Consider the following 25,486-nt stretch of genomic DNA (forward strand, 5'->3'; position numbering starts at 1 on the left):
AATTAATTTATATTTACCTGCTTTATTAATCATTTCCTGCTGCTAACACAGAAAGAATCTGAGGAAGGAAGCTGGGCCCAGGTAGGAGATACATATGCTTTAAGACTCTTAATATCATTTAATAGTCTCTGAAGATATAAATTAAGAAACTGTCATAAGTCACAATATTATAAGCCTTCACTTAGCTCAATATTAGGCTGATCTGTATATGTAATTCTAGATTATGTTTAGCATTTTAGATGTCTTTTCAAATTACAATATTTTTCAAATGACTGCCATTTCATACCTTGCCTCTTTTAAAAGGGTACTTTTCTTTCTTTCCCAAAAGAATGATACAAAACTTAAATTCCTCTGAAATCATTCTTGAATATATTTAATCAGGAAGCATTCAAGTTGAATCTAAAAGGGGAACAAAAAGAAAGAAAAGACTTATTTGGAGTTGCACATGCCTTCAGATATAATGGAAACTGTATGAGGGGGTTGGAGGTGTATGTGTTGGTGTTGTAGACTACAGAGTCATCAGCATTGATTGAGATGCCATATGAGACAGCTGTCTATACTTGGAACAGACATACATGTTTTTAAGGATGCTGTGCATTTTTTCTACATTTCCACATATTGGATGGCTGAAAGAGAAAATTTGTGTTATATTGAATCTGATCGAAACCTTTCAATATAAGAAAAATTTTGGTAGTTATATTAGGACCTGTATTTAAACACACAGTAGGATTGTATTAGATTATGATTTTGATAAAAATTTCATTCCTGAGAACACAGAAAATAAGAGGAACAGTTAGATTTTCACTAGAAATACATCTTAGAATTGGAAATTTAGGGCATGATAAGGAGCTAAATAGGAATTCTGTAAAAATAATAGAGAATAATAATTCTTTTAAAATATTTGCTTAGTGTTAATGGTTGATTTTGGTTTTCATTTTAGCTGTTTTGAACAATATTGGTAAGAATAGTTTATTTGTTATATTAAAGAATTAGGTTATCTTAGTTTTTTATCCTGCCCTGCTTATTTTAGAGTCTATCTTGACAGATTTCTAGAAAAGACTGATTCTTTTCAACGATTTTGTGGAAAGCTGACTACCAGCTTTGCTAGGTAACAACAGTGTTCATACAAAGCTTCAAAATTCTGTCTCTCCAAACCCTTCATTCCTTTCTTTGTTTACTGAGGTTACCATTTCACATCAACATTTGCCATTACACTGTGGCAATATGGCAGTAGTGGCATTGATAAGAGGGAAATGGCAATAATGGCATTGACAAGAGGGAAATGACAGATATAAATAAAATGAGATAAATATATCAATATAAAGACAGAATCTTAAAGCTCAGTGTTTAATAACTTCATTATTAATAAAATACATACATGGACAAAATGTAATTCCTTTTGAAAATACAAAATAAATAGCCAATCATTTTCAATAGGCAAATACTTTGATAAATGTATGCAGAGTTCCATTTTGTACCAAACCAAATCGAATACATACAATCTGAATATTATTTTTGCTTCATTTTCACAAATCATAGCAATTAAATATCAGTTATACTAATAGGTAATATTCTCCAATTACCATCTCATCTGATTGGTTAAGAAACTTGACTGCTATAAAACAATTCTAGTGTCCGGTTTTTCTACAGACCCTGGCTTATGGAGATATGAACCACGAGTGGATTGGAAATGAATGGCTTCCCAGCCTGGGGTTGCCTCAGTACAGAAGTTACTTTATGGAATGCTTGGTAGATGCAAGAATGTTAGATCACCTAACAAAAAAAGATCTTCGTGTCCATTTAAAAATGGTGGATAGTTTCCATCGGTAGGTTTTTTTTTTTTTTTTCTAAAGAATAATAAAAACAAAACAATATATTACCTATACCTTACTAAAACAAAAATGGATGTCTAGGAGATACAAAATATATGTCATTTGAAACATCTACGGACATCTACTTTGAAAAATATTTTCATGAAGCAAACTGCAGGAACTTTCTAACTTAGAACATATTATGTTCCCAAAGTCCATGGAAATACATGTGTACAAAATTATCCTCATAGGGATGAGTCTATTTTTTGCCAGATTCTTTGAAAATTCAGTGTTTATAATTTTATAGTTGTGTTTATATTAGAAAATTATGAAGAATAAACAAATATTCATAGTTTCAAACCTACGCAAATATGCGATTATAAATTTTATAATTTAGGAACATTCTAGGAGTAACTTTGAGAAGAAATTATTATTCTAAGACGTATTTGTGTTTATTTTTCTGTCTTTTAGTGACTTTGCTTATTTGTATGTTAATTTCAGTAAAAGCAATACTGTGTTAGACAACTGTGAAGATGCATATGAACAAAAGGCAATGTGTTTTTTCAAGTTATTTATCATCCAGCAGATAAAAAGGGGTTTGTTATAATACCATATTATAAGTGCTGTGTTTGTCTTAGGTGAAACAATGTCAGCTGGATTTTGGTTATTTTTTTTTTTACATATAGTTGATTGTGGTTATAAGTTAATATAACTGTAGATGATTTTGTCTTGGGAGACTATATTTGCTTCTTTTCTGTCCAACATTTAATCAGTGACTGAAAGTGAAGATGGTATAAAAATTAGATACGTTGATGACATAGAATTAGGATAAATAGAGGATAATTGGGGCTTTTGATTACAACTTATTTAGATATTTTGAATTTTAATGCAGTTGTTAACACTGTTGAATTAAATGTGGTAAAGATAAATAGAACAAGTTTTTTAGAAAACTTATTGTTATGCTGAATAATCCATAATTTAACAGAAACTTGTATGCAAAGGAGAAGGCATTTATCATTGGCACAAAACTCTCCATTTTGGTTAATGGCTTGACAGGCATACTTAGACTGTGTTTATTGGCAGGGACAACAAAAGTGCTACCATATGGTGACATAACAAAAAGAAATTGTATTTTTTTGTCGTCATCAGATTGTTAATAGTGATAGAAGTCTGGTGGTAAAGTTGAAGTAATTAAAGACATGTAAATGGGATGAGGGAAGACTTTAGATAAGTTTTCTTATGTTTTAAGATCATTATTATGTGATAGAAGAATTATATTTTCTCTGTTGAGCATGTGAATTTTCATTTAACACAGGTGTAGATGCTAGGGTGAGTGACTTCTAGTTACTAGAAGAAACGACTTTGTACTGCTCTCAGCTGCCTTGTAGTATACACACTGTGAGGTAGTGAGTGAGGTTCCTGTCAGAGAAGTTTAGGCCTTCATATTTCAGATGATTGCATTAGACTTCTGGAGTCCAGTTTTTCTATTCCTCACTAGATCGACTTTTAATACTGTTTCATTACTTTAGTAAAAAAAAAAATTTATAATGATGAATTTTTTTAAAGAATTACCCAAATGACAGGATTTTTGTTCCGGGAAATACCCAAGCTTCATTTTTAAGTTATGCTAATCTCTGACTTAAAGCAGGTACTACCTGACTGTATATTGCATCCTATGGTCTTTTCCTCCCAGTTTTCCATCTGACAGATGGTTTCATAATACTATATTTCCTCTGTATAGTGTAATTTTGTATTCCGTATCAAAACTTGGCAGAAACTGACCAAGAAGCATTGGTTTAATCTCAAGCTGTGATAGTGATTTTATCAGTGTTATCTAGTATACCACTGAATTAATTTGCTACGGATGCCATAACAAAACACGACAGACAGTTGGCTTAAACAAGAGAAAATTATTTTCTCACAGTTCTGATGGCTACAAGTTCATAATTAAGGAATTGGCAGGTCTGGTTTCTTCTGAGGCCTCTCTCATTGACCTGCTGATAGTCACATTCTCTCAGTATCCTCACATTATCTTTTCTCGGTGAATGTATATTCCTGGTGTCACCAAGTGTCCAAATCTTTTTTTAATAAGGTCACCAGTCAGTTTGGATTAGGGCCCACCTTAATGGACTCATTTAAGTCAATTACCTCTTTTAGGGCACTATCTCCAAATGCAATCACATTCTGAAGTACTGAGAATTAGATCTTCCACATGTAAATTTTAGGGGAATACAGTTCAACCAACAACACCTACCTAATGCAGTTTTCTTTCCATTTTCTCTGATTCTGAAGTATTTGACCCAACATTGTTTTTATTAAAATGCAGGGCTTAGAAATGCATCTCACATGTAAGTGTAGCCTAGCCAATATATATGTCAAAATTTATGTTCCTAAACACATAAAACATCACTGATAATCAATGATCTCTGCTCTTGAAGCCTACAGATTATTTTTTTCTATCGCATCTTCTGCATCTTTATATCTAATGGCACTAAACCTTCTCATTTTCTCTCTCGGAACATCTTTGGTTTCTAGATTTTCATTTTATGCTCAAGGCTATTGTCCTTATTTTGGCAGAACTGACCCTTTCATTGGTTTCTCTGTCTCCTGTGATTTCTTAGGTTCTGTGTCCTATTATTTAACTTACTTATGTTTTTGTGTTATTTTTCTCATCAGCTTAAGAAGAGAGTATCCATTGCTTATAAATTTCTGTCTCCATAATGGGGACTTTTAAATTCTTTTCAAATGAATCTAATATTAATTTGCCTACACCTACTGTAGGAATAGCTAAATGAAACACAAAGACATATAGATAAACAATATAATCCATGATGATTTCAAAACTATGTCTTTCTTATTTTGAAAATATTTTTTCCTATTATTTAGAAACATTTTGTGCTTAGAATTATTATAATTGTATTTCCCTCCAATACTGAAGGATTTTATTACAAATGTAATTTATTAACTTGCCCTAAGAATCAGTACATAATGTCGACTATCCACCTGCTGAATAAACTCAATGTGTGTTCTTTTATTTAAAAAAAAATAGAACAAGTTTGCAATATGGAATTATGTGCTTAAAGAGGTTGAATTATGACAGAAAAGAACTAGAAAGAAGACGGGAAGCAAGCCAACATGAAATAAAAGGTAACATGTCTTTCTTTCACATGAAATGTCTTTTTTTCCTGGGTTTTTAGCTTTCACATTTATTAACCTGTAATGTTATATGTGTTACAATGATCATTAAGTAGCATAAGTATTTGGCTAGAAGTGTTGCTGCTTTTTTTTTCCATTCTTTTCTAATTAAAATACAGAAAATGGTATCACCACATTATAGTGTGAATATCCCATTTGGGGAATAATCTTGAGTTTTTTATTGAGATTTATTTCTCTGAACCTATTAATTATACATTCTGCTTGTACTGAAGATACCTCCATGTAGATATTTTTGTCAAACTTTTAATGGAACATTCTCAGTATGATTCAGAGAAACACGGTATATCATTTTTATGGCAGTTCATCTTTGGTTTATATCATTTGAATTTCATTTCAGTGCCCAGCAATTTTATTTTTATAGTATTGTATAGTTAAAGAAAGTATAGCGATTTTATGCAGAAATGATATAAGGATTTTCCCCTATAAACCAAACTAGTTCATTAATAATTTTAGCTGGTATTATCAGGAACATTATAAATTGCTGCAACTACTATGTGCACAAAAGTTATTTTTTTTGAATAACAATACTGAAGGATTTGATTGCAAATGTAATTTATTAACTTGTTGCCCTAAGAACCAGTGCATAGAAAAGACACTCCATATTGCAGGTTTGTTAGAAAAAAATACTGTCTTTAAAAACTAATCATCTAAATATTCAGAAGTACCTTAATATACAGGAGAAAGAATAATTTCAAAAGAGGAATATGTTAGATTCTATTCTTAGAGATGATTTTTTTATTGTTGTTGTCCAAGGAAAATTTAATTTCTGAATATAAGATATAGGTAAAGGTATTTTTTGGTATATTAACATTTAGCACTGTTTTATTCTTTATTTAAGATATTTACTTTAGGTTTCTATAATTTTCATTTGTGATAAACAATGTCAGAAATTACTTTTTTCTTTGGCAGTTCTTGGAAAGTACATTAGTTCTAATAGAATGGGCTTGAATGCATGTGAAAGTGATTGGTTAAAAATAGTTTTCTATGTATGGCTCATCAGAGAGTAGACAGACTCACAATGGATTTCTTGTAACACTTCATTTGATGCATTAGTTTGAAGCAGGAAAGTGTTTTTCCATTATCAAAATAGAGTTTTCTGGTTTCACTTTATTTTGGGGCCCCAGGAAATTGCAGTTTGTTTTTAGTGCATTGCTATTCAGTTGAATTGAAATTTGGGAATTAATGGACCAAGGAAGATCCCAGAAGGAAGTCTGCATTTGACCAAAGAATGTCTTAGCACACAAATAGATTTTACCCATGGGATACCACTTTGTAGTTTTCTTTCTGAAGTATTTTTTATCCAATTAGTTTTTATTATGCCTCTCCTCGCCACATGAAATGTTTCACATATAGATAGATCTAAAGGGAAAGAATTACCCAGTTGGCCCCATACCAAATGTTATATTAGTATTTGCCAATTGCTGATTAGAGTGTAGCTGAGGGGAAGAAAAAAAAAAAAAACTGCCATGATTCACTATGATAACACACAAACAACTCTGTCTGATAAATAACTGTGAGTGAGATCATAAATAGCTTGTTTCCTATGACTGATCTGGTTTAACATTTACAGGAATAACTCTGAAGTGTGACTAGGGGTCTCTTAGTAGCTGAAGTGTTAATTAACCTTGATCTTAATGAATAGTTTTCTGAAGTGAAAAGATTATGTGAATATCAAGAACATACTAACGTTTAATTCATTGCTAAGAAGCAGTGAACACTGATCTCTAGCCATTTATTGTTTAGGTCAAGAAGATTTCTACACAGTTTTAAAGTCAGGGCATACATTGCTTGGAAACAGATTTATGGAAAGGGATCTAACTTTAAAAATGAAAAAAAAAAACATTTTGTTCTGAGGAGGAAAAGTTTGAATTCATGCTTTATTTCCCTTTATCTCATAAACAGATCATTTTAAATATTTGATCACTCTTAACTACGGGTGTGTCATGGAATTTTTGATGGGCACATATTTTCAGAAATATAATGACCACATAATATGTCTTAGACCATCAAAATATAGACCTAACTCTAGAAAAAAAACAAACATTTCCTATTTACAAATTTATCTAGTAAAGTGCAAAGAAAACTGGATACTTTTTTTATGACAGCATTGTCACATTCATTTTTAAAAATGATGTGTTTAGTAAAATTAAGTGGAGAGCTATTGCTGTCACCCACAAGCACTTGCTGAGCTTTTGGGTTTCAAGTGTAGGTAACTAGTTGTTAGAATGAATCAGTAGCTATCAACTGCAGCTGATTATATAGCCAAATGTAATACTAACCAACTCACATCCCATTTTCTGAGATCCAAAAACCTCGATGGAACAAGCTAAGGAAAAGTCATATGAAAAGCTACACTTCAGAACTAACTCACAGAGACAATTAACATACATAATATAAAATTTCCCTATACAGTAAGGAGTATTAAAGGAAATCCTTTGATTTGCTGATGACCAGGGTAAGAAAGAGGCAAAACTGAGGGGAACAATAAATATCATACTTCCTACAGAAATTTGTTCTTGCAGAAGGACTGTGGTACGTGGGCATTCCTTCTGTGTTCCTTGTTACCTAAATCCAAAGAAAGATTTAGGACCTGCTTTTGAAATGAGATCATTCAACCCACGAAAGGAGTGAAGCAGAGAGATAGATATGAGGCAGATATATATATATATATATATATATATATATATATATATATATGGCTGCCAGATTCATGTACAGATGTTTTGCTAGCACTGTGGATTGGCACAGACAGAAAGAACACCAGCTAATTTGAAGAACTTCTACTTCTGATAGATTGGAGTACATTAAGTCAGACCAATCTTCCACCAAGAAGAGATAAAAAGGCTAGATAAATCAATAAATAGTAATAATGACATATTTGAAAACAGTAGAAATCAATTAAAAGGGACAGGACTTGAGAGGTTATGATCTTGGAAAAGAGAAAAATGTAAGGAAATGGTAACCCTGTCATTCTCTGTTTTTTCTGCATCTCACAGAGGAGCAGGGAACAGGGTGGGGTGGAGGTGGGGAGTGGAATTTAGAGATGCCAAAACTGCCAGGCCATCAAGGGCAAATAATCTGTAAAAAAAATAACAATAATACAATAAGTAAGCCTGACCTTTTATAAAATACTCCTCTGGAGACATTCATGGACTTCTAAGAAGGATGGAATTAGAAGCTAAAAACTGAACAGAAAGCAGAAGCCAAAGGGTAAGAAATCTAGAAAGAGAACTATTGTAATCTTACAACAATACAGTAAAAAAAAAAAAAAAAAAAAAAAATCAAAGATCATAACCACCAAATATACTTTCGTTTGAGGTCTCTGATAAAACACACCCTAGGACTAAGAGTAGACTTAAACAGATCAGGGTATTTATTTATTGTAATGTTAAGTATTATTATGTATATTTGAGATTTAAACATGGTATTATGGAACACATATAGGTAGTAAAATGGTTACTATAGTGAAAGAGTTCCTAAGCTTTATTTTGAAATGATAAAATCTAGCATTATCTCAATCCTTAATTGGAATTAAGTTGATCTGCCCTTATTGTAACTGCAGAAAAACATAAAAGTAAAGTCCTCTCAAGAGGAAGCTGACATTCAGAGCCTCTGCAGGTTTTCAGCCATGTTGTATGAGAGCAAATAAAAGAAAAACTCAGACATGTCAGATAATGGACAAAATGAGAAAAACCAAGATGATAAAATCGGAAAAGAGAAACATATTCATAGTTGACCCTGACACTGTTTATTTAAAAATGTGTAGGGAATATAAGTGACAAAAATGGAGAATTTAATATAGCTGGAATCAATATGTTTAACAAATAATCACATGTAAATTTGAATAATTGAAAAGTATAAAAACTTAAATTGAGAATGCAACAGGTGATTTATTAGTAGAAGAGAATGTAGTGAAATAAAAGGTCACTTGAAAACATCTAGCCCCGCATTTCACAAGAAACAAAAAGGATGAGTGATATAAAACATCACGAGAGACATACTGGACATCGTGAGGTAAGAGACAGTAAGAAAGAAGCAACATTTGAAAAGATACTGGTGGAGGCATAAAAAGAAAATAACTGAAATGATAAACCACAGACTCAATGGACCCCAAGTAAGATTAAAAATAAAAGGGGAAATAAAACGCATCTAAACACATTACAATAGAGCTACTGAAAACCATGACTCCCCGCTCCCAAAAATCATAGAATTGGCAGAGTAAATCCACAGTAATTTCAAAGGCACAATGTAAGATAACTGACATCACTCAACTAAGTAAGGCTAGAACAAAATGGAATTATAGCCTTAAAATGCTGAATCAAACTAATTTCTTACTTTGAAACATGTCCATCAGCATTAAAGACAGAATTAATACACTTTCAGACAAACAAAATCTGAGAGACTATTTCACCAGAAAAAACAAATAGAAAAGAAATACTAGAATAAGTGATTCAGGCAGATGGAAATGATCATAAAGATAATAAAAAAGGCACACATGAAGGAGAATGGAAAAATATATGGTTAAATTTCATAATAATAATATCTGCAGGGCTTAGATTTTACATAGAATTAAAATATATAACACAAAGGCAGAAAGGGAATAAGTGAAATTAAATTGAAAGTCTGCATTATCTAGAAAATGATAAAAGGAATAATTTATAGTAGACTCTAATAAGAATACATATTATAAGCTTTAAGTGTCATTACTAAAATAATAATATAAAGTATAAATATATACTTTATATAAAGTGGCTCATGCCTATAATCCCAGCACTTCGGCAGGCCAAGGGAGGCAGATCACCTGAGGTCAGGAGGTGACACGAGCCTGACTAACATAATGAAACCCCATCTCTAGTAAAAATACAAAATTAGCTGGTGTGGTGGCATGCACTTGTAGTCCTAGCTACTTGGGAGGCTGAGGCAGGAGAACTGCTTGAACCCTGGAGGCAGAGGTTACAGTGAGCACAGATCGCACCACTGCACTCCAGCCTGGGCAACAAGAGTGAGACTCCATCTAAAAACAAACAAAAAAGCTAGTGGAGTGGTAGAATAAAATAAGAAAACATAATAAAAGACAAGAAAGAGAGAAAAGGAACAAAGAACAGGTAGGAAAAATAGAAAGATGGTGGATTTCAACTCAAATATCTAAGTAATATTAAATGGGCAAGAACTAATTCAATTTAAAGACATGAAAAACGATATGCTGTACACAGTGGATACACTTTCAATATAAGAACGTAGAAAACTTAGTAGTAAAGGAGATAACATATGCAAATATTAACCAAATCTGCTGTGATCCTTCTAATGTCAGAATATAGACTCTGAGGCAGAAAATATACTAGAAATATGTTGGCTATTTTTAAATAATAGAAGGGAAGATACAGCAAATTTGTATGCATCTAATATGTAGATCTAAAATACAGAAAGTAAAAACTGACAAACCTTAAAAGTAGTAGACTTTTTTTTTTAATTGCATTTTAGGTTTTGGGGAACATGTGAAGAACATGCAAGATTGTTGCATAGGTACACACATGGCAGTGTGGTTTGCTGCCTTCCATCCCCTCACCTGTATCTGTCATTTCTCCCCATGCTATCTCTTCCCATCTCCCCACCCCCGTCCCTCCTCCATTTCCCCCCAACGGACCCCAGTGTGTAGTGCTCCCCTCCCTGTGTCCATGTGTTCTCATTGTTTAACACCTGCCTATGAGTGAGAACATGTGGTGTTTGATTTTCTGCTCTTGTGTCAGTTTGCTGAGAACGATGGTTTCCAGGTTCATCCATGTCCCTACAAAGGACGTGAACTCATCGTTTTTGATGACTGCATAGTATTCCATGGTGTATATGTACCACATTTTCCCTATCCAGTCTATCATCGTTGGGCATTTGGGTTGGTTCCAGGTCTTTGCTATTGTAAACAGTACTGCAATGAACATTCGTATGCATGTGTCCTTATAGTAGAATGATTTATGATCCTTTGGATATATATCCAGTAATGTGATTGCTGGGTCAAATGGGATTTCTATTTTTAGGTCCTTGAGGAATCGCCACACTGTCTTCCACAATGTTTGAATTAATTTACATTCCCACCAACAGTGTAAAAGTGTTCCTATTTCTCCACATCCTCTCCAGCATCTGTTGTTTCCAGATTTTTTAATGATCGCCATTCTAACTGGTGTGAGATGGTATCTCAATGTGGTTTTGATTTGCATTTCTCCAATGACCAGTGATGATGAGCATTTTTTCATATGTTTGTTGGCCTTCTGTATGTCTTCTTTTTTAAAGTGTCTGTTCATATCCTTCGCCCATTTTTGAATGGGCTTGTTTTTTTCTTGTAGATCTGTTTTGGTTCTTTGTAAATTCTGGATATCAGCCCCTTGTCAGATGGGTAGACTGCAAAAATTTTTTCCCATTCTGTTGGTTGCCGATTCACTCTACTGACTGTTTCTTTTGCCGTGCAGAAGCTGTGGAGTTTGATTAGGTCCCATTTGTCTATTTTGGCTTTTGTTGCCATTGCTTTTGGTGTTTTGGTCATGAAGTCCTTGCCTACGCCTATGTCCTGAATGGTTTTGCCTAGATTTTCTTCTTGGGTTTTTATGGTGTTAGGTCTGATGTTTAAGTCTTTAATCCATCTGGAGTTAATTTTGGTGTAAGGTGTCAGGAAGGAGTCCAGTTTCTGCTTTCTGCATGTGGCTAGCCAGTTTTCCCAACACCATTTATTAAACAGGGAATCCTTTCCCCATTGCTTGTTTTTGTCGGGTTTGTCGAAGATCAGATAGTTGTGGGTATGTTGTATTTCCTCTGAGGCCTCTGTTCTGTTCCATTGGTCTATATCTCTATTTTGGTACCAGTACCATGCTGCTTTGATTTCTGTAGCCTTGTAGTATAGTTTGAAGTCCGGTAGTGTGATGCCTCCTGCTTTGTTCTTTTTGCTTAGAATTGACTTGGCTATGTGGGCTCTCTTTTGGTTCCATATGAAGTTTAAGGTGTTTTTTTCCAGTTCTGTAAAGAAGGTCATTGGTAGCTTGATGGGAATAGCATTGGATTTGTAAATTACTTTGGGCAGTATGGCCATTTTTATGATGTTGATTCTTCCTAACCATGAACATGGAATGTTTCTCCATCTGTTTGTGTCCTCTCTTATTTTATTGAGCAGTGGCTTGTAGTTCTCCTTGAAGAGGTTCTTTACGTTCCTTGTTAGTTATATTCCTAGGTATTTTATTCTCTTTGTAGCAATTGTGAATGGCAGTTTGTTCTTGATTTGGCTCTCTTTAAGTCTGTTACTGGTGTATAGGAATGCTTGTGATTTTTGCACATTGATTTTGTTTCCTGAGACTTTGCTGAAGTTGTCTATCAGTTTCAGGAGATTTTGGGCTGAGACGATGGGATCTTCTAGATATACAATCATGTCATCTGCAAATAGAGACATTTTGATTTCCTCCTTTCCAATTTGAATACCCCTTATTTCTTTTTCTTGCCTGATTGCTCTGGCTAGAACTTCCAGTACTATATTGAATAGGAGTAGTGAGAGAGGGCATCCTTGTCTAGTGCCAGATTTCAAAGGGAATGCTTCCAGTTTTTGCCCATTCAGTATGATATTGGCTGTTGGTTTGTCATAAATAGCTTTTATTGTTTTGAGATACATTCCGTCAATACCTAGTTTATTGAGGGTTTTTAGCATAAAGGGCTGTTGAATTTTGTCAAAGGCCTTCTCTGCATCAATTGAGATAATCATGTGGTTTTTGTCTTTGGTTCTGTTTATGTGGTGAATTACGTTTATGGACTTGCGTATGTTGAACCAGCCTTGCATCCCCAGGATGAATTCTACTTGATCATGGTGGATGAGCTTTTTGATATGCTGTTGCAATCGGTTTGCAAGTATTTTATTGAAGATTTTTGCATCTATGTTCATCATGGATATTGGCCTGAAATTTTCTTTTCTTGTTGAGTCTCTGCTGGGTTTTGGTATTAGGATGATGTTTGTCTCATAAAATGATTTGGGAAGGATTTCCTCTTTTTGGATTGTCTGGAATAGTTTCAGAAGGAATGGTAGCAGCTCCTCTTTGTATGTCTGGTAGAATTCGGTTATAAACTCATCTGGACCTGGGCTTTTTTTGGGTGGAGTAGTAGACATTTTCATTTCATAATGGAAATTTCTGATTAAAACTACAATGAGATAGCCATGTATTTGTCAGGGCTGATGTAACAAATTACCAAAGATTGTGTATCTTAAGCAACAAATTTGTTTTCTCACAGTTCTAGAGACTAGAAGTTCCAACCCAAGGTGTTAGTAGAGTCAATTCCTACTGAGAAAAAACTGTTACTTGCTTCGTCCCTGACTTCTGGTGATTTGCTGGCAATCTTTGGTGTTCTTTGGCTTGTAAGAACATCACCCTGATCCCTGCCTTCATCATTAATAGTGCTCTCCATGTGTGCATGTCTATTTCCAATTTTTGCCATTTAAGAAAGATAACAGTCTGATTGAATTTGGGCCCACTCTAATAACTCATTTTAATTGATCATTTCTATAAAGACTTTCTACCAAGTAAGGTTACATTCTTAGGTACTGGAAGTTAGGGCTTCAACATGAATTTTGGGTAACACAGTTCAACTCAATACCACGCACCTGTCATAATGGCAAAATAAATAAATAAAAGCAAGACAAAACAAAAACAAAAAATACAAAGCATTGGTAAAGAGTTTCAAACATTAACAATGAAAGATTAAATTGTGAAAATGAAATTTGCTTAGCAATATCTGCTAACAGGTAAACACACAGCAATTCTATTCCTTGTTATTTATTCTACTGCAACATTTAAATATACAAAACAAAATACATGTATAACAATGTTCAAAGAAACACTATTTTTATTTCAATATGTTTTTGGGCAACAGGTGGTATTTGGTTACATGAACAAGTTCTTTCGTTGTGATTTTTCTGACATTTTTGTGCATCCATCATCCAAGCAGTGTACCCTGTACCAATGTGTGATCTTTTATCCCTGCCGTCCCCCACCCTTTCCCCTTCAAAGCAACACTGTTCTTAATAATCCAAAGTAGAATCCACTCACACGTCCATCTACAATAGAATGGACACACTGTGGCATAATCATGTAATAGAATGCTAAATAACAATGATCATGAACACCCCACTGCTATTTGCCAAAGCACAGATAAATTCCATATTGACTGAAAGGCAGATAGAAAAAGTACTTATTGTATGATTTTATGTATGAAAAGCTAAAAAAATTATATCAGGCAAGGCAATTCTGTAATGAAAATAGGCAGAATATTGTTTACTGTTGAGTGAGAATAGTGCCTGAGAAGGTGCATGAGGGGACTTCCGTGGGTCTGTGCTATCACTTTACTGCTTCAGTATTATACACAAGAGCACCTAAGTTGGTTATAAATGAATAAAATAGGACAAACAAGCCTTTCAAAGACTCATCAAACAGTTATTTAAAACATGCTTTTCAAAGGCTTATTAAAACAGTTAAAGTTGAAGAATATTTCCTGGAAGATTTTTATACATTTCCTGAAAAAAGCTATGCACTTCATTAGAGAGAAAATGACAGAAAAACTTACTTTTACTTTAATAATATAGTTTCCTTTCCCTGTCTACAGGTAGGAAAAAAGTTTTGTTTTTTTCTCATGTCCCCTTAAATTTCTTAAAATTCTTTTTTTATGAACGATTTTAGTTCTTCTGTTTTACTGTTTTTATAGTATTCTGCCAACTTGTAATGGGAAAAAAAACTGAAGAAAATAACTGACAAAATTTGTTTTTGTCTAAAAAAGGAACATGACATTTTTCTCTTAAGGTTTTATTTTTAGAAAGTAAAAATAAAAGGATTTTGTTCCTTGATAGGATACTACTTTCAATAAAGCAGAAACAATTTTTGACATTTGAGTGCTTGAATTTTGCATTAGCATGTGATTGGGAAAAAAATGCACTGAAATATAGTTAAGTATTCATTTATTGACGCTTTGTATTATTTTACTGTTCTTAAATATTACGTCAGGTAAAAAAGTATCTTCTGATCTATATGCCAATGTTTAGGTAGTGGTTAACAAACACTTAAGATGAAAGGCAGTATTACGATCTCATCTGCTGTTTACTGAAGGTGTGTATCAAGAAACAAATAAGAAATGTCTCCATCTGGTGGTAAAAACATTGAACTTCTTCAGACAGACCCCTAGGGCTCTAGTATGAAAACAAGAAACAAAGACACGGTGTTCTGTGACAGCACCGAAGTAATTTTAGCTAACAAAAACTTTTAAAATAGATTTAGACTCAAAAAGGTTAATTATTAAAACAGTAATTGTTTGCAAATGAGGGGAGCCAGGTACATTAGAGTGTGGATAAATCAGCGTAAGTGTGACCTGGCCAGATACACATGGCCCATTTCAGCCAGCAGTTCTACTATGCAAAACACTGCATCCTAAAATGATACATCTCTTTACCTAGATGTGTTGGTGTGGAGCAATGACCGAGTTATTCGCTGGATACAAGCAATTGGACTTCGAGAATATGCAAATAATATACTTGAGAGCGGTGTGCATGGCTCACTTATAGCCCTGGATGAAAACTTTGACTACAGCAGCTTAGCTTTATTATTACAGATTCCAACACAGAACACCCAGGCAAGTTGTTTTTTGCTGTAGTCTTATTGTATTCTGGTATATATAATAAGCTAAACTTTTAGAAAAAAAAATCTGTGTGTTCATGGTTATTAATGAAAGTTAGCTCAACGTTTGAAATATGTCACTGGGGTTTTAATTTCAGGCTAGTGGATTTCTAGCCAAAAAACATCATAAAATTAAACAAGAAAGGGATTTAGAAGTTATATGGCCCAATCTCCCACCTGAATGCCAGATTCCACTAAACGAAATCCCTGACAGATGGCCATCATCAGTCTCTGTCTCTCTGAGAGGCAGTCATTTCTATTTACATGTGTGAATTATACAGAGTCTTAGCACTGGATATGCCAGTGATTCTCAAAACTGGATAATTTGAATCAATATAGTTCCTGATGAATAAAAAATAAAACCTCCAACCCACATCATAGTCCTAAGAAATCAGTTATTAAGAGATAGGGCATGGGAATCTTTATTATCTAAACTTTCCCCAAATGAAAATCGTTGGCCAGGTCTGAGAATTACCTGCATAGATTTGATTAAAAATTAACAATCCAATTTACTTTTTTATTTTTTTACATATTTCAGAGATTAAACAAAATACTCAATTGGAATAAGGTAACCAAGTGAGACCAAAGTCTCTTGACCTCAGACACTTATGCAAGACTGTCTCTCTACTGTCCACAGACGACCAAAAAAAAAAAAAAAAAAATGCCCAAGTAGTTTTTTATAGTTAAAATTTACAATGGCTAATAGACATGGAGGACTTAAATCTTAAAAGTCCATAAATAAAATATGGTTTGTAATACATTCTCAGATAAATATGAGCCACATTATTTTTAACATAAAATGTGATTTCAGTGATGGTAACTGTAATTTGATGTCAACAGGCAAGGCAGATTCTTGAAAGAGAATACAATAACCTCTTGGCCCTGGGAACTGAAAGGCGACTGGATGAAGTAAGTTTACCTGTTATTCAAAAAAGATCTTAGAGAGTAAAAGAAAAATGATGAAAACATCTTTGTTTTTAAGGAATAGTGCTTGGAAATTAATCAAATGACTATTCTATAATTAGAATTGAGAATTTTATCCATGTTTGTTGTTAAATATTCAGTCTTATTTTGGAATAAGCAATTTTGGAAAGACCTATATTAATTATAAATATAAGTATTTCAGCAATTAGAGATACTAAACAGTAATTTACAATTTTTATGAGCTGTGACTGCAAAATGTTGAGCAACAATTTTTAAAAATTAGAAAAAATTAAAACACTAATATTGATGAATTCAGCTTTTTAATAAAGAATGCATTTATTTCTTAAATCAGTATATCTTGCCAGGAAATTTTAGAAAATTTAAATGAAAGTAAAACTCGCTTCAGTGGATGGGAAGCTTTTTATTATTTTATATATTGATACTGAGTTTTCCTTGAAAACAGATGAATAACATTTTAACAATCATAGAATTTGAAAGCTATATTGAGTATAAGATTCACTATATCTAATATATGCATATTTAAGTGATTTGGAAAATAATCAACATGTAAGTAGCCTCCCCAGATGAATGAATACAAGGGATATTAGTAAATGCTGTGGACTGGTAGACATTTTAATAGTTTTTCTGAGTTTTTCTACAGGATCTTTCTGGAAGAAGTGGGAAAGAAAACTGAGTATGTAGTAGAAAATAAAGAGATGCATAATTCTGTGTTGCAAAGTACAGGTGTTTCTTGATACAAAGACAAGCTAATCATCTTATGAAGAACTCAACAAATCCAAATATGGGCCAATAATTCTATATTCAAATAGGCAGGACAGATAATCTTGGTATTATAAAATCTACTCTGTCCTTTGTCCTGTGGAGATTATAAAGAGATAAGCTCTACAGTCTTGTACTCAGCTAACTTCTGATAAATTCGTGCTCTTATTCAGTCGAAAAATGATTAACATTTCTAAAAGCCTAATCTTAAAAGTTGCATGACAGAATTTTTATTCCTTACTCAAAATTATTGATTCAAGAAGGGCTTCTTTTAAACTCATACATCTTAAAACACAATTATTCTTACTTAAAAGTTGCAAAAAATTACAGTAAAAATTATTGAAGACTTGTCATATTGCTACTTTCTCTTAGGAGCTGAACGGGTGTGGGGTAGCTTCTTGATAGTAGTGAACTTGAAGAAAAGTCTACTGAGCCAATTAAATGAGATGTGACTCTTTGTCTTTAAACTGTGCATAAGTGGAACATAGTATATCCAGTATTTATTTTGGAAAAAATTGGTGGCTTATTTTAGGCTTTCAAAGATATTTACTGTATAGATGTCAGACCTTAAATTTGAAACTGTATGAAAATTTTTATTTAAAAAATTTATATATCAAATCACGTACAGTCTTGTTTTGGAATCATAGAACTATCTTGATAAAGCATGATTCCACATGTATACTTGACAGACTAAATGTAAATAATCTGTGTTACATGTTTGTAATTACACAGCTTTATGCACACGGACTAGTTTACTTGTTTTTGTAACATCACGTTATAACTGTACTGGCAGAGTGATGACAAGAACTTCAGACGTGGATCAACCTGGAGAAGGCAGTTTCCTCCTCGTGAAGTACATGGAATCAGCATGATGCCTGGGTCTTCAGAAACATTACCAGCTGGATTTAGGTTAACCACAACATCTGGGCAGTCAAGAAAAATGACAACAGATGGTACAGTAGTTTTGCATTGCTTGCTTATAAAGCAAAAAGCTTGTTTAGCCAAAGCTAGTATAATTCTCTGACCTTACTTTCTGGAATTATTTTCTTGAGTTGGTTTGCTCTGCTTGAAATTTGCTTTGCTCTCATCACAAACCAGACTCCCTTTTACACTGCTATTGCATGAACTCATGGCACTTTATTCACGTTTTCAAAATAATTTATAACATCCTAAAAATAATAGTTTGGCTAATGTCCACCTCTGGGAAGAACAATAAACATCGGCATTAATTGTGTTTCTTTGTCTTCTCCCAAAATAAACAGTTTAACTCCACTGTCTCCCTACATGTTTAAATATTGCAAGTTTTATATGTTATCTTAGAAATTCAGACTCATCAGCTATTTTTTCCCTCTAATCAAGGCTGAAGGCTTTAAATAAACAAACACAAACATGAAAAGACAAACACAAAAAACAGTAACTTCCCAATTAGTATTTCCTTTTGTGGACATTAGACTTACAGTATTTACTTTATAAAGGAAAACAGTCATTCCAGAGGAGGGACAACTTTGAAATAGGAGTCACAAAATTATTTCTGTTTGGGAGGCATTAACGAAAAATAGTCCCACTCTGTTTGTTAACATAATCACCTAGCATCATTATTTACTTTCAAAGTCATAGTTATTATAAATAAAAATTAGTTCCAGCATCAACTGTGATCTTTGATCTACATTTCTTACAACTTGTTAATATTGTGGAACATGTCAGCAAAATTCATGAGGAACTTAACATCATTACAGTGTACAAGTTCTTCAATACGTAGAGCACTCATTATGGTGAATTTTTTCCTGCTCCAAGAGCAGTCTCTGTATTAAAAACTGAAGCACCCTGGGGAGCTGCTCCTGTTATAGATTTCATCTAAGGAGGAATACGTAACAACTCAAAAGCTCAGGTGAATTACATTGGGATAAATTTTCATTAGAAGCTTGATCTAGAGAAGAGGAATGTGAGTGGCTTACATCTGAGAGAAAGAAGGTCTACTAATATGTTCAGAATCCCCATATGCAGGAAAAATAAATCTTTCTCATCTGAATCTTGTACTCAATCATCCAAGTCCCTCTAAAGCCCTTTTCTCCATTTGCAGTTGCTTCATCAAGACTGCAGAGGTTAGACAACTCCACTGTTCGCACATACTCATGTTGACAAGCCACTCAAAGGAGGCAGCACTGACCTGCTGTGAGTAGTTTCCCTTTGGCTGACAAAAAAATAAACAAACAAACAACAACAGAAAGTGGAACCTACATAGACTAGTCAATATACACTATACTCTTTGGTAGACCCTAGCAGTACAGAAGTGAGATATCTCTTGAATTGCTTCAGGGGGAAAAGAAATCTTTGTATTTTAACTCTCAGTCTGGTATTTCTCCTATCACCATCTGTCTGCTATGGTTTAAGGTCTGCCTGGTGGAGGCCTGTCACTGTATTATCACACATCAGTGGGTTACCACTACACTCTTTTCTACTTTTTACTGCCATTTTATTTTGATTTGCATAGCATTTTATTAGTAATAATTCAGCACTTTAAAAAACGCTATCATTTTAAATGTATATTTTATGTAAGAAAACCAAGGTAGGCAGATAGGGATTTTAGCAAGTTCACAGAGTCAAATAGCAACAGACAGGAAAATGATTTAGAGATGGTTTTATATTAAAAAGTAAAAACTTGCCGAGGCAGGTGGATCACTTCAGGTCAGGAGCTGGAAACCAGCCTGGGCCAATATAGTGAAACCTCACCTCTACTACAAATACAAAAATTAGGTGGGCATGGTGGAGCACTCCCATAATTCCAGCTACTTGGGAGGCAGAAGTTGCAGTGAGTGGAGATCGTGCCCCTGCACTCCAGCTTGGGTGACAGAGCAAGACTCTGTCTCAAAATAAAGAAAGTAGAAATTGTGAAAAAAACTGTTATTACATTGTATCTTATCAATTTGATTTAAACTTGGTAAAATAATTATGAATTTTAAGTATTTGAGACTTATAGGAACAAAATTATAAGAATGGAGAATAACCCTCAGGCATTTGATTTTAAGGAAATACTAATTAATGAAAGCTACTTTAAAATCCATATAAATGAGATTTCATTGAAAACAATCTTAATAGTAAAACTGTGGTTTCCTAGATTCATAAATGTCAAATGTTCATAAATTTTTTTGACCTAAAACCATGGCTTACCAAAATATTTTACCACTTTCAATTAATATTTTGGAAAATACTTTTTAAGAGCAATATTTAGAACCAAATGTGTGCACAGGGATAGCAGAAAGCAGTTATAGGCAGGAACAGCTTGCCTTGTGCTGTTTCTTCATTGCCTGGAACTAAAAGCTCCACACAGTTTATTGTTGCTCTTTTGGGCGTAAGATGGGAGCAGATATGCTGCCTTGTTTGGATCAATATTTGAAGCTGATAAAAAGCATCCAGATAAGATATATAATTTCAGAATGTACAACCCTTACATTAAAATTTTAATTATAGTATATAATTTGGCATCTAATTATAGGCATGATTTAAAGTGTAGAATAATTTGCCTAAATAAGAGGCCTCCTAAAATACTGTTTATAATAGAGTCTACACATAGCATAATAATTTCTTCAGGAACTGAACACTTCAGTAATTTACAAATGACTATTTAATATATTCAATAGTGCTTGCTTCTTAGCTCTTAACTGATGGGTAGAGTTACTCTATTTGCAATCTGTTTTTTGTGCATGGCATTCTAGTTCATATTTCCTAGTTTTTAACATTAATTGGGATAACAGTATTTATTTGCAATAAATTTAGGATAATTTTTCTTTTGATAAAACAATAACACTTTTGTTATTAAAATAATTCAGAGCTGACTACTTGCTGTTTCTTTTGTGTCAGTAATAGTAATTGTGAGCTTTTTCTAAGTATATTATGGCTGTAAAGATTCAGCAATGCCTTACTACTGACACAAACCCTTCAAAATAGGTGACTTATTATCATTGTTTTTGTCACAAATAAAAGGTGCCTTTTTAAGAACTCTAAAATATATGAACTAGAATATAAATCTATATTATGAAATAGGTCAATTCAACCCAATTTATTAATTAGCAAGTTGTAAATTTTTCAGAAGGCATGCTAACATTTGCATAACTACCTTTGTTTACATTACTGCCATACTTTCCACAAAGTTGAGCAAATCTTATTATTTATTAAGCTCCCCTGAACCAAATTGGAGAAGAGAAAATGTTAATTAGATATAGCTGTTGGCTAGATCCTAGAAGATTTCCTTACCATGGTGTTTTAGGACAGGAATAATCAGGCTGCATCGAGGTACCCCACAGAGGAGTAGAATGAGATTTCCCAGTCTGGGACTTTTCAGTGAACTAATGCTATCCGTTGTATATTTTAGATGTCGTCTTTTCAGTCTACTCTACCTAAAGTGCACTACCATCTAAGAAGACGAGCAGTGAAAATATCTGTGAAAACTGAATTCTAAGAAACTAATGACGTCATGATTTATTAAAAGCTGAAAAAATGTGATTTTAGGGGAGTCAGATGTTACATTTGATTAGTTTACTACAATTGTAATAAAATGCTTAAGTCATTTGAATAATAAACATCTACATCATAAACTCTGTACAACAGATGCTTTTATGAAATGAAGCCACTTGATTTTCATGTTTTATTGTAATATACTAGGCATTTATGTATTACTGTGCATTTCTTTTTAAATGTGTAAGTCTTATGTAAATGGATATAAATATGATTTTTTAAAAAATAAAATATATGGTTCATGGAGTCTCAAGTACAAACATTTGACAATTCTAAGTACTGTTTGTATTTTACCATTCCACCATTTTTACAGTTTTTGAATTGTTAACCGTCAAATCAATGTTTCCTTGAAGCGTGTTCCATGCTTCAACATGTTTCTCCTTCAAGTCTGTCAATACTTACTTAAAGCTGAACAACCTGCCTCTGATCATGTAAAAAAGAATGATTTAACCTGGAACTGGAGCCAAAAAATAGAGCTTTAAAGGCAATCAGGGATGTCCTATATCTTTAGAAATAGCACTGTGATGGCTCGATCTCCTTTTCAATACAAAACAAAGCCAACCTGTTTACAAGGGTCAAAAGCAATTATTTAAAAATTTATATTAAAAAACCATTATCTTCTCGTTACCTGTGGACCAAGAAAAAGAAAAAAAAAAAAAAAAAAAAAAAAAAAAAAAAAAAACTTCTTTGCTAGAACCACATGTTCATTCAAGTATCTTGAACTGCCAGCCAGTACTGGACAGCGAATGTCAACCACCACAGAGTCTGAGGCTCATTTCCACTGGAGAAAACAAAACCCAAGAAACCCTTCCCTCTTGTTAATGGAACAGGGCATTAGCCAGACTCATGTCTAATGTTATAAGCTTTCAGCCAAGATGGCCTTGTTGCGACTTCCCTGAAGTCAGTTTATCAGAGGAAATAAATGAAAGACAGAACAATTAACATATATAGTGTATAAAAGTATAGAAGAGTAATCTCTTTCCCTGTGGCTTTATTTGGTGGTGTTACTGTTGTTTATTCTTTGTTTATATGGGAGATTCAAAGTAAAACCTATTTAATAATACCATTTATCTAACTGCTGATTTTCTGCTGCTTGATCTTATTAAGCGCAAGACCTGTCATTAGTAATTTCTTTTTTTGTATTTTAATTTGCTATGTTTGCACGTACATTACATTTGTTTCGATGTCTATTTTTGTTTAACAGATTCAGTCAAAAAGTAATGGTAACAGAAACCCTTTCCATTGTCAATAAAAAAAAAAATACTTCCAGTTCTCTGTTTAAGCTTTGTTTTCTAGTCACATAAGGCTCGACAATTTATTTAAACTATAAGGAAAATTGTTCTTTGGGTGACTCAAATATTTAGCTTCAAAAGTGAGTCTGCCACAAGAGGGAGTTCTAAACTTGCTTATGGGAATGATCTTAAATTTTTCTAAAAATGTGGCCTGAGCAGGAACAATGAGAAAGAGCTTTCTGCACTCATCTAAACATGGTCATCTTCATTCATAGAAACGAAATAGAATATAGGAACTATGACATTATAATGCCATAACTAGATTTGGATCTACTATTATACACCACTCAATCACTAAAATCAATGTCTTTCTTTTAAAGATATCAAAAGATTAATCATCTAGTATAGATACTAACATATAGTGATGCAAAAGATCCAGCTATTTCCCTCAAAAAAGCATAAAATTTGCTTTAATTTATAAGATAATTTCTACCAGATTCTAAAATCGATTTCATGGATGAAGCTCAGAATCTCAACGTGTTACCTTTTGATCATTAACATTATAAATTCTCACATTTTTAATGTTTAGGACCTTTCAAATACAGTTTTATATAAGCAAAACTGGTCTTTAAATGTAGGACAGGTCTCACTTAAATATGTTTAATATATTTTCACAAGCAAAGTAACTCAATGAATTGGAAAATACTTTTCTATAACTTTTGAAAGTACTTTATATTTTCATTTTTTCAATATCTTACCACAGGTAAGATTCTAATATCTTATGGTAAGATTCTAATATCCTGTGTTAAGATATTGGAAAAATGAAATATGAAAGATATTTCTTTCATAGTAAGAAATCCTATGAAAATACCAAACGAAGATCACACAATTTATTCCAACAAGTTTACGTATGACTGCATTTTTTTAGTAACATCATATTGTTTTTGAAGATATATTTAATTCAGAATATTTTAAGTATTATCTAGCAAAAGTGATTTATGGTTGGTAGTAAAATAGAATGCTTTTTACCTCCCAAATTTTAAGCAGTCTGATGATTCAACTGTACCTTTCCTGCCCAATTTTTCATCACATAAAAGTAACAACATTCTTTGACCTTGCAATGGAGATGCATTTCCCCAGTGAGACACAAAAAATAGCCACTTACCCAGTCTCAAGCACTGCTTTCCATTCCCATCCAACTGGAAAATAACCCAAGTCTGCTTGCTGAGGTGTCCCTTCAGATTCGATTACCAGAAAAAAAAAATGTGCAAGAGGACCAAAGATGCAACCTTTACACAATTCTTGGATCTGCCTGAAATTAAACTTTGCAAATGAACAATGACACACATTCAGCTAAAGAATTTGCCATTTTGAATTAACTCTTACTTGAAAAAAAAAAAAAGGAAACACATTCTACTGCTAAGACATTAAAAATGAGTTATTAATGAAGACCACCGTTGTGGCAATGGATAAAATGTACCAATGAAAAAGACAATTCAAGGAACTCAGAAGCTTCAAATTAGAGTGTCTATCTAGTTGCTTTAATTCAGGCTACTAACGTAACAAAAGAGAAAAATTATATGAATATATTTTCCAGGTGTAACAATCAAGAAGGCAATTTAATAGGAATTTGCTTTAAGAAGCTGTTTATTTTGCAGACTTTAGTCCTAAAAAAGGTTAACATTTTCAGAATGTTTTTATATAAGTTGTAGATCATTTTTATAACAATAAACCTTCATCTATTATCTATTTATCTCTCACATACATTTCATGTACCCAGAGTATTATGCTATATTAGTTGCTCTTGATAATAATATTCCTGATAGACTAAAAGATTGAGAAATACTTGAAGAACGATCAAAGATACAATGAGCACAGTATACTTCTGTGTTAAAACATATTGTTTGATAACTGATATCATATAGATCCCTAAATAAATCAAAGTTTTAATTTCCTACATCCATCTACTCTAGTTAACTGGCCCATTCCTATTAGCTTAACAAAAACTTAACTTTTCAATTATTTAAAAAAAAATACTTAAGAGCTTTTTAGAATTTAAATGCAAAGATACTTTTGGACATTGCAATATTTTTAATGAGTTATTATTTTAAAATTAGAGATTTTACATTAAAATCAGGATTCTTTGTTCTCTCTTAAAAACCAGAGGCTCGGCCGCCAGGCGTGGTGGCTCATGCCTGTAATCCCAGCACTTTGAGAGGCTGAGGCAGGTAGATAAACAGGTTGAGAGCACAAGACTAGCTTGACCAACATGGAGAAACCCTGTCTCTGTTAAAAATACAAAATTAGCAGGGCGTGGTGGCTCATGTCT

The 25,486-nt window shown here is 33.1% G+C and overlaps 2 protein-coding genes across 17 annotated transcripts in view; one reads left to right on the forward strand and one right to left on the reverse strand.

Moving 5' to 3' along the window:
* Nucleotides 1-23,194, forward strand: part of PPFIA2 (PTPRF interacting protein alpha 2) — a 500,797-nt gene extending 477,603 nt beyond the window's left edge. For 6 of the 16 annotated variants that reach the window (XM_074402490.1, XM_003927840.4, XM_074402491.1 and 3 more), the window contains 8 exons: nucleotides 52-81; nucleotides 1,633-1,826; nucleotides 4,861-4,958; nucleotides 15,490-15,665; nucleotides 16,550-16,618; nucleotides 18,207-18,366; nucleotides 19,494-19,585; nucleotides 21,783-23,194. In XM_074402490.1, the coding sequence (XP_074258591.1) occupies nucleotides 52-81; nucleotides 1,633-1,826; nucleotides 4,861-4,958; nucleotides 15,490-15,665; nucleotides 16,550-16,618; nucleotides 18,207-18,366; nucleotides 19,494-19,552 (786 nt within the window). In that variant the 3' untranslated portion in view covers nucleotides 19,553-19,585; nucleotides 21,783-23,194. The remainder of the gene's footprint in view (nucleotides 1-51; nucleotides 82-1,632; nucleotides 1,827-4,860; nucleotides 4,959-15,489; nucleotides 15,666-16,549; nucleotides 16,619-18,206; nucleotides 18,367-19,493; nucleotides 19,586-21,782) is intronic. The other 10 variants (XM_003927837.4, XM_074402498.1, XM_074402497.1 and 7 more) reach the window with 7 other exon arrangements.
* ACSS3 (acyl-CoA synthetase short chain family member 3) overlaps nucleotides 12,906-25,486 on the reverse strand; it is a 175,008-nt gene continuing 162,427 nt past the window's right edge. The window contains exon 17 of the transcript XR_012518404.1: nucleotides 12,906-24,480. The gene's annotated coding sequence lies outside the window, so the exon portion shown is untranslated. The remainder of the gene's footprint in view (nucleotides 24,481-25,486) is intronic.

Source organism: Saimiri boliviensis, chromosome 7 (genome assembly GCF_048565385.1).
Source record: "Saimiri boliviensis isolate mSaiBol1 chromosome 7, mSaiBol1.pri, whole genome shotgun sequence".
NCBI lineage: Eukaryota > Metazoa > Chordata > Mammalia > Primates > Cebidae > Saimiri > Saimiri boliviensis.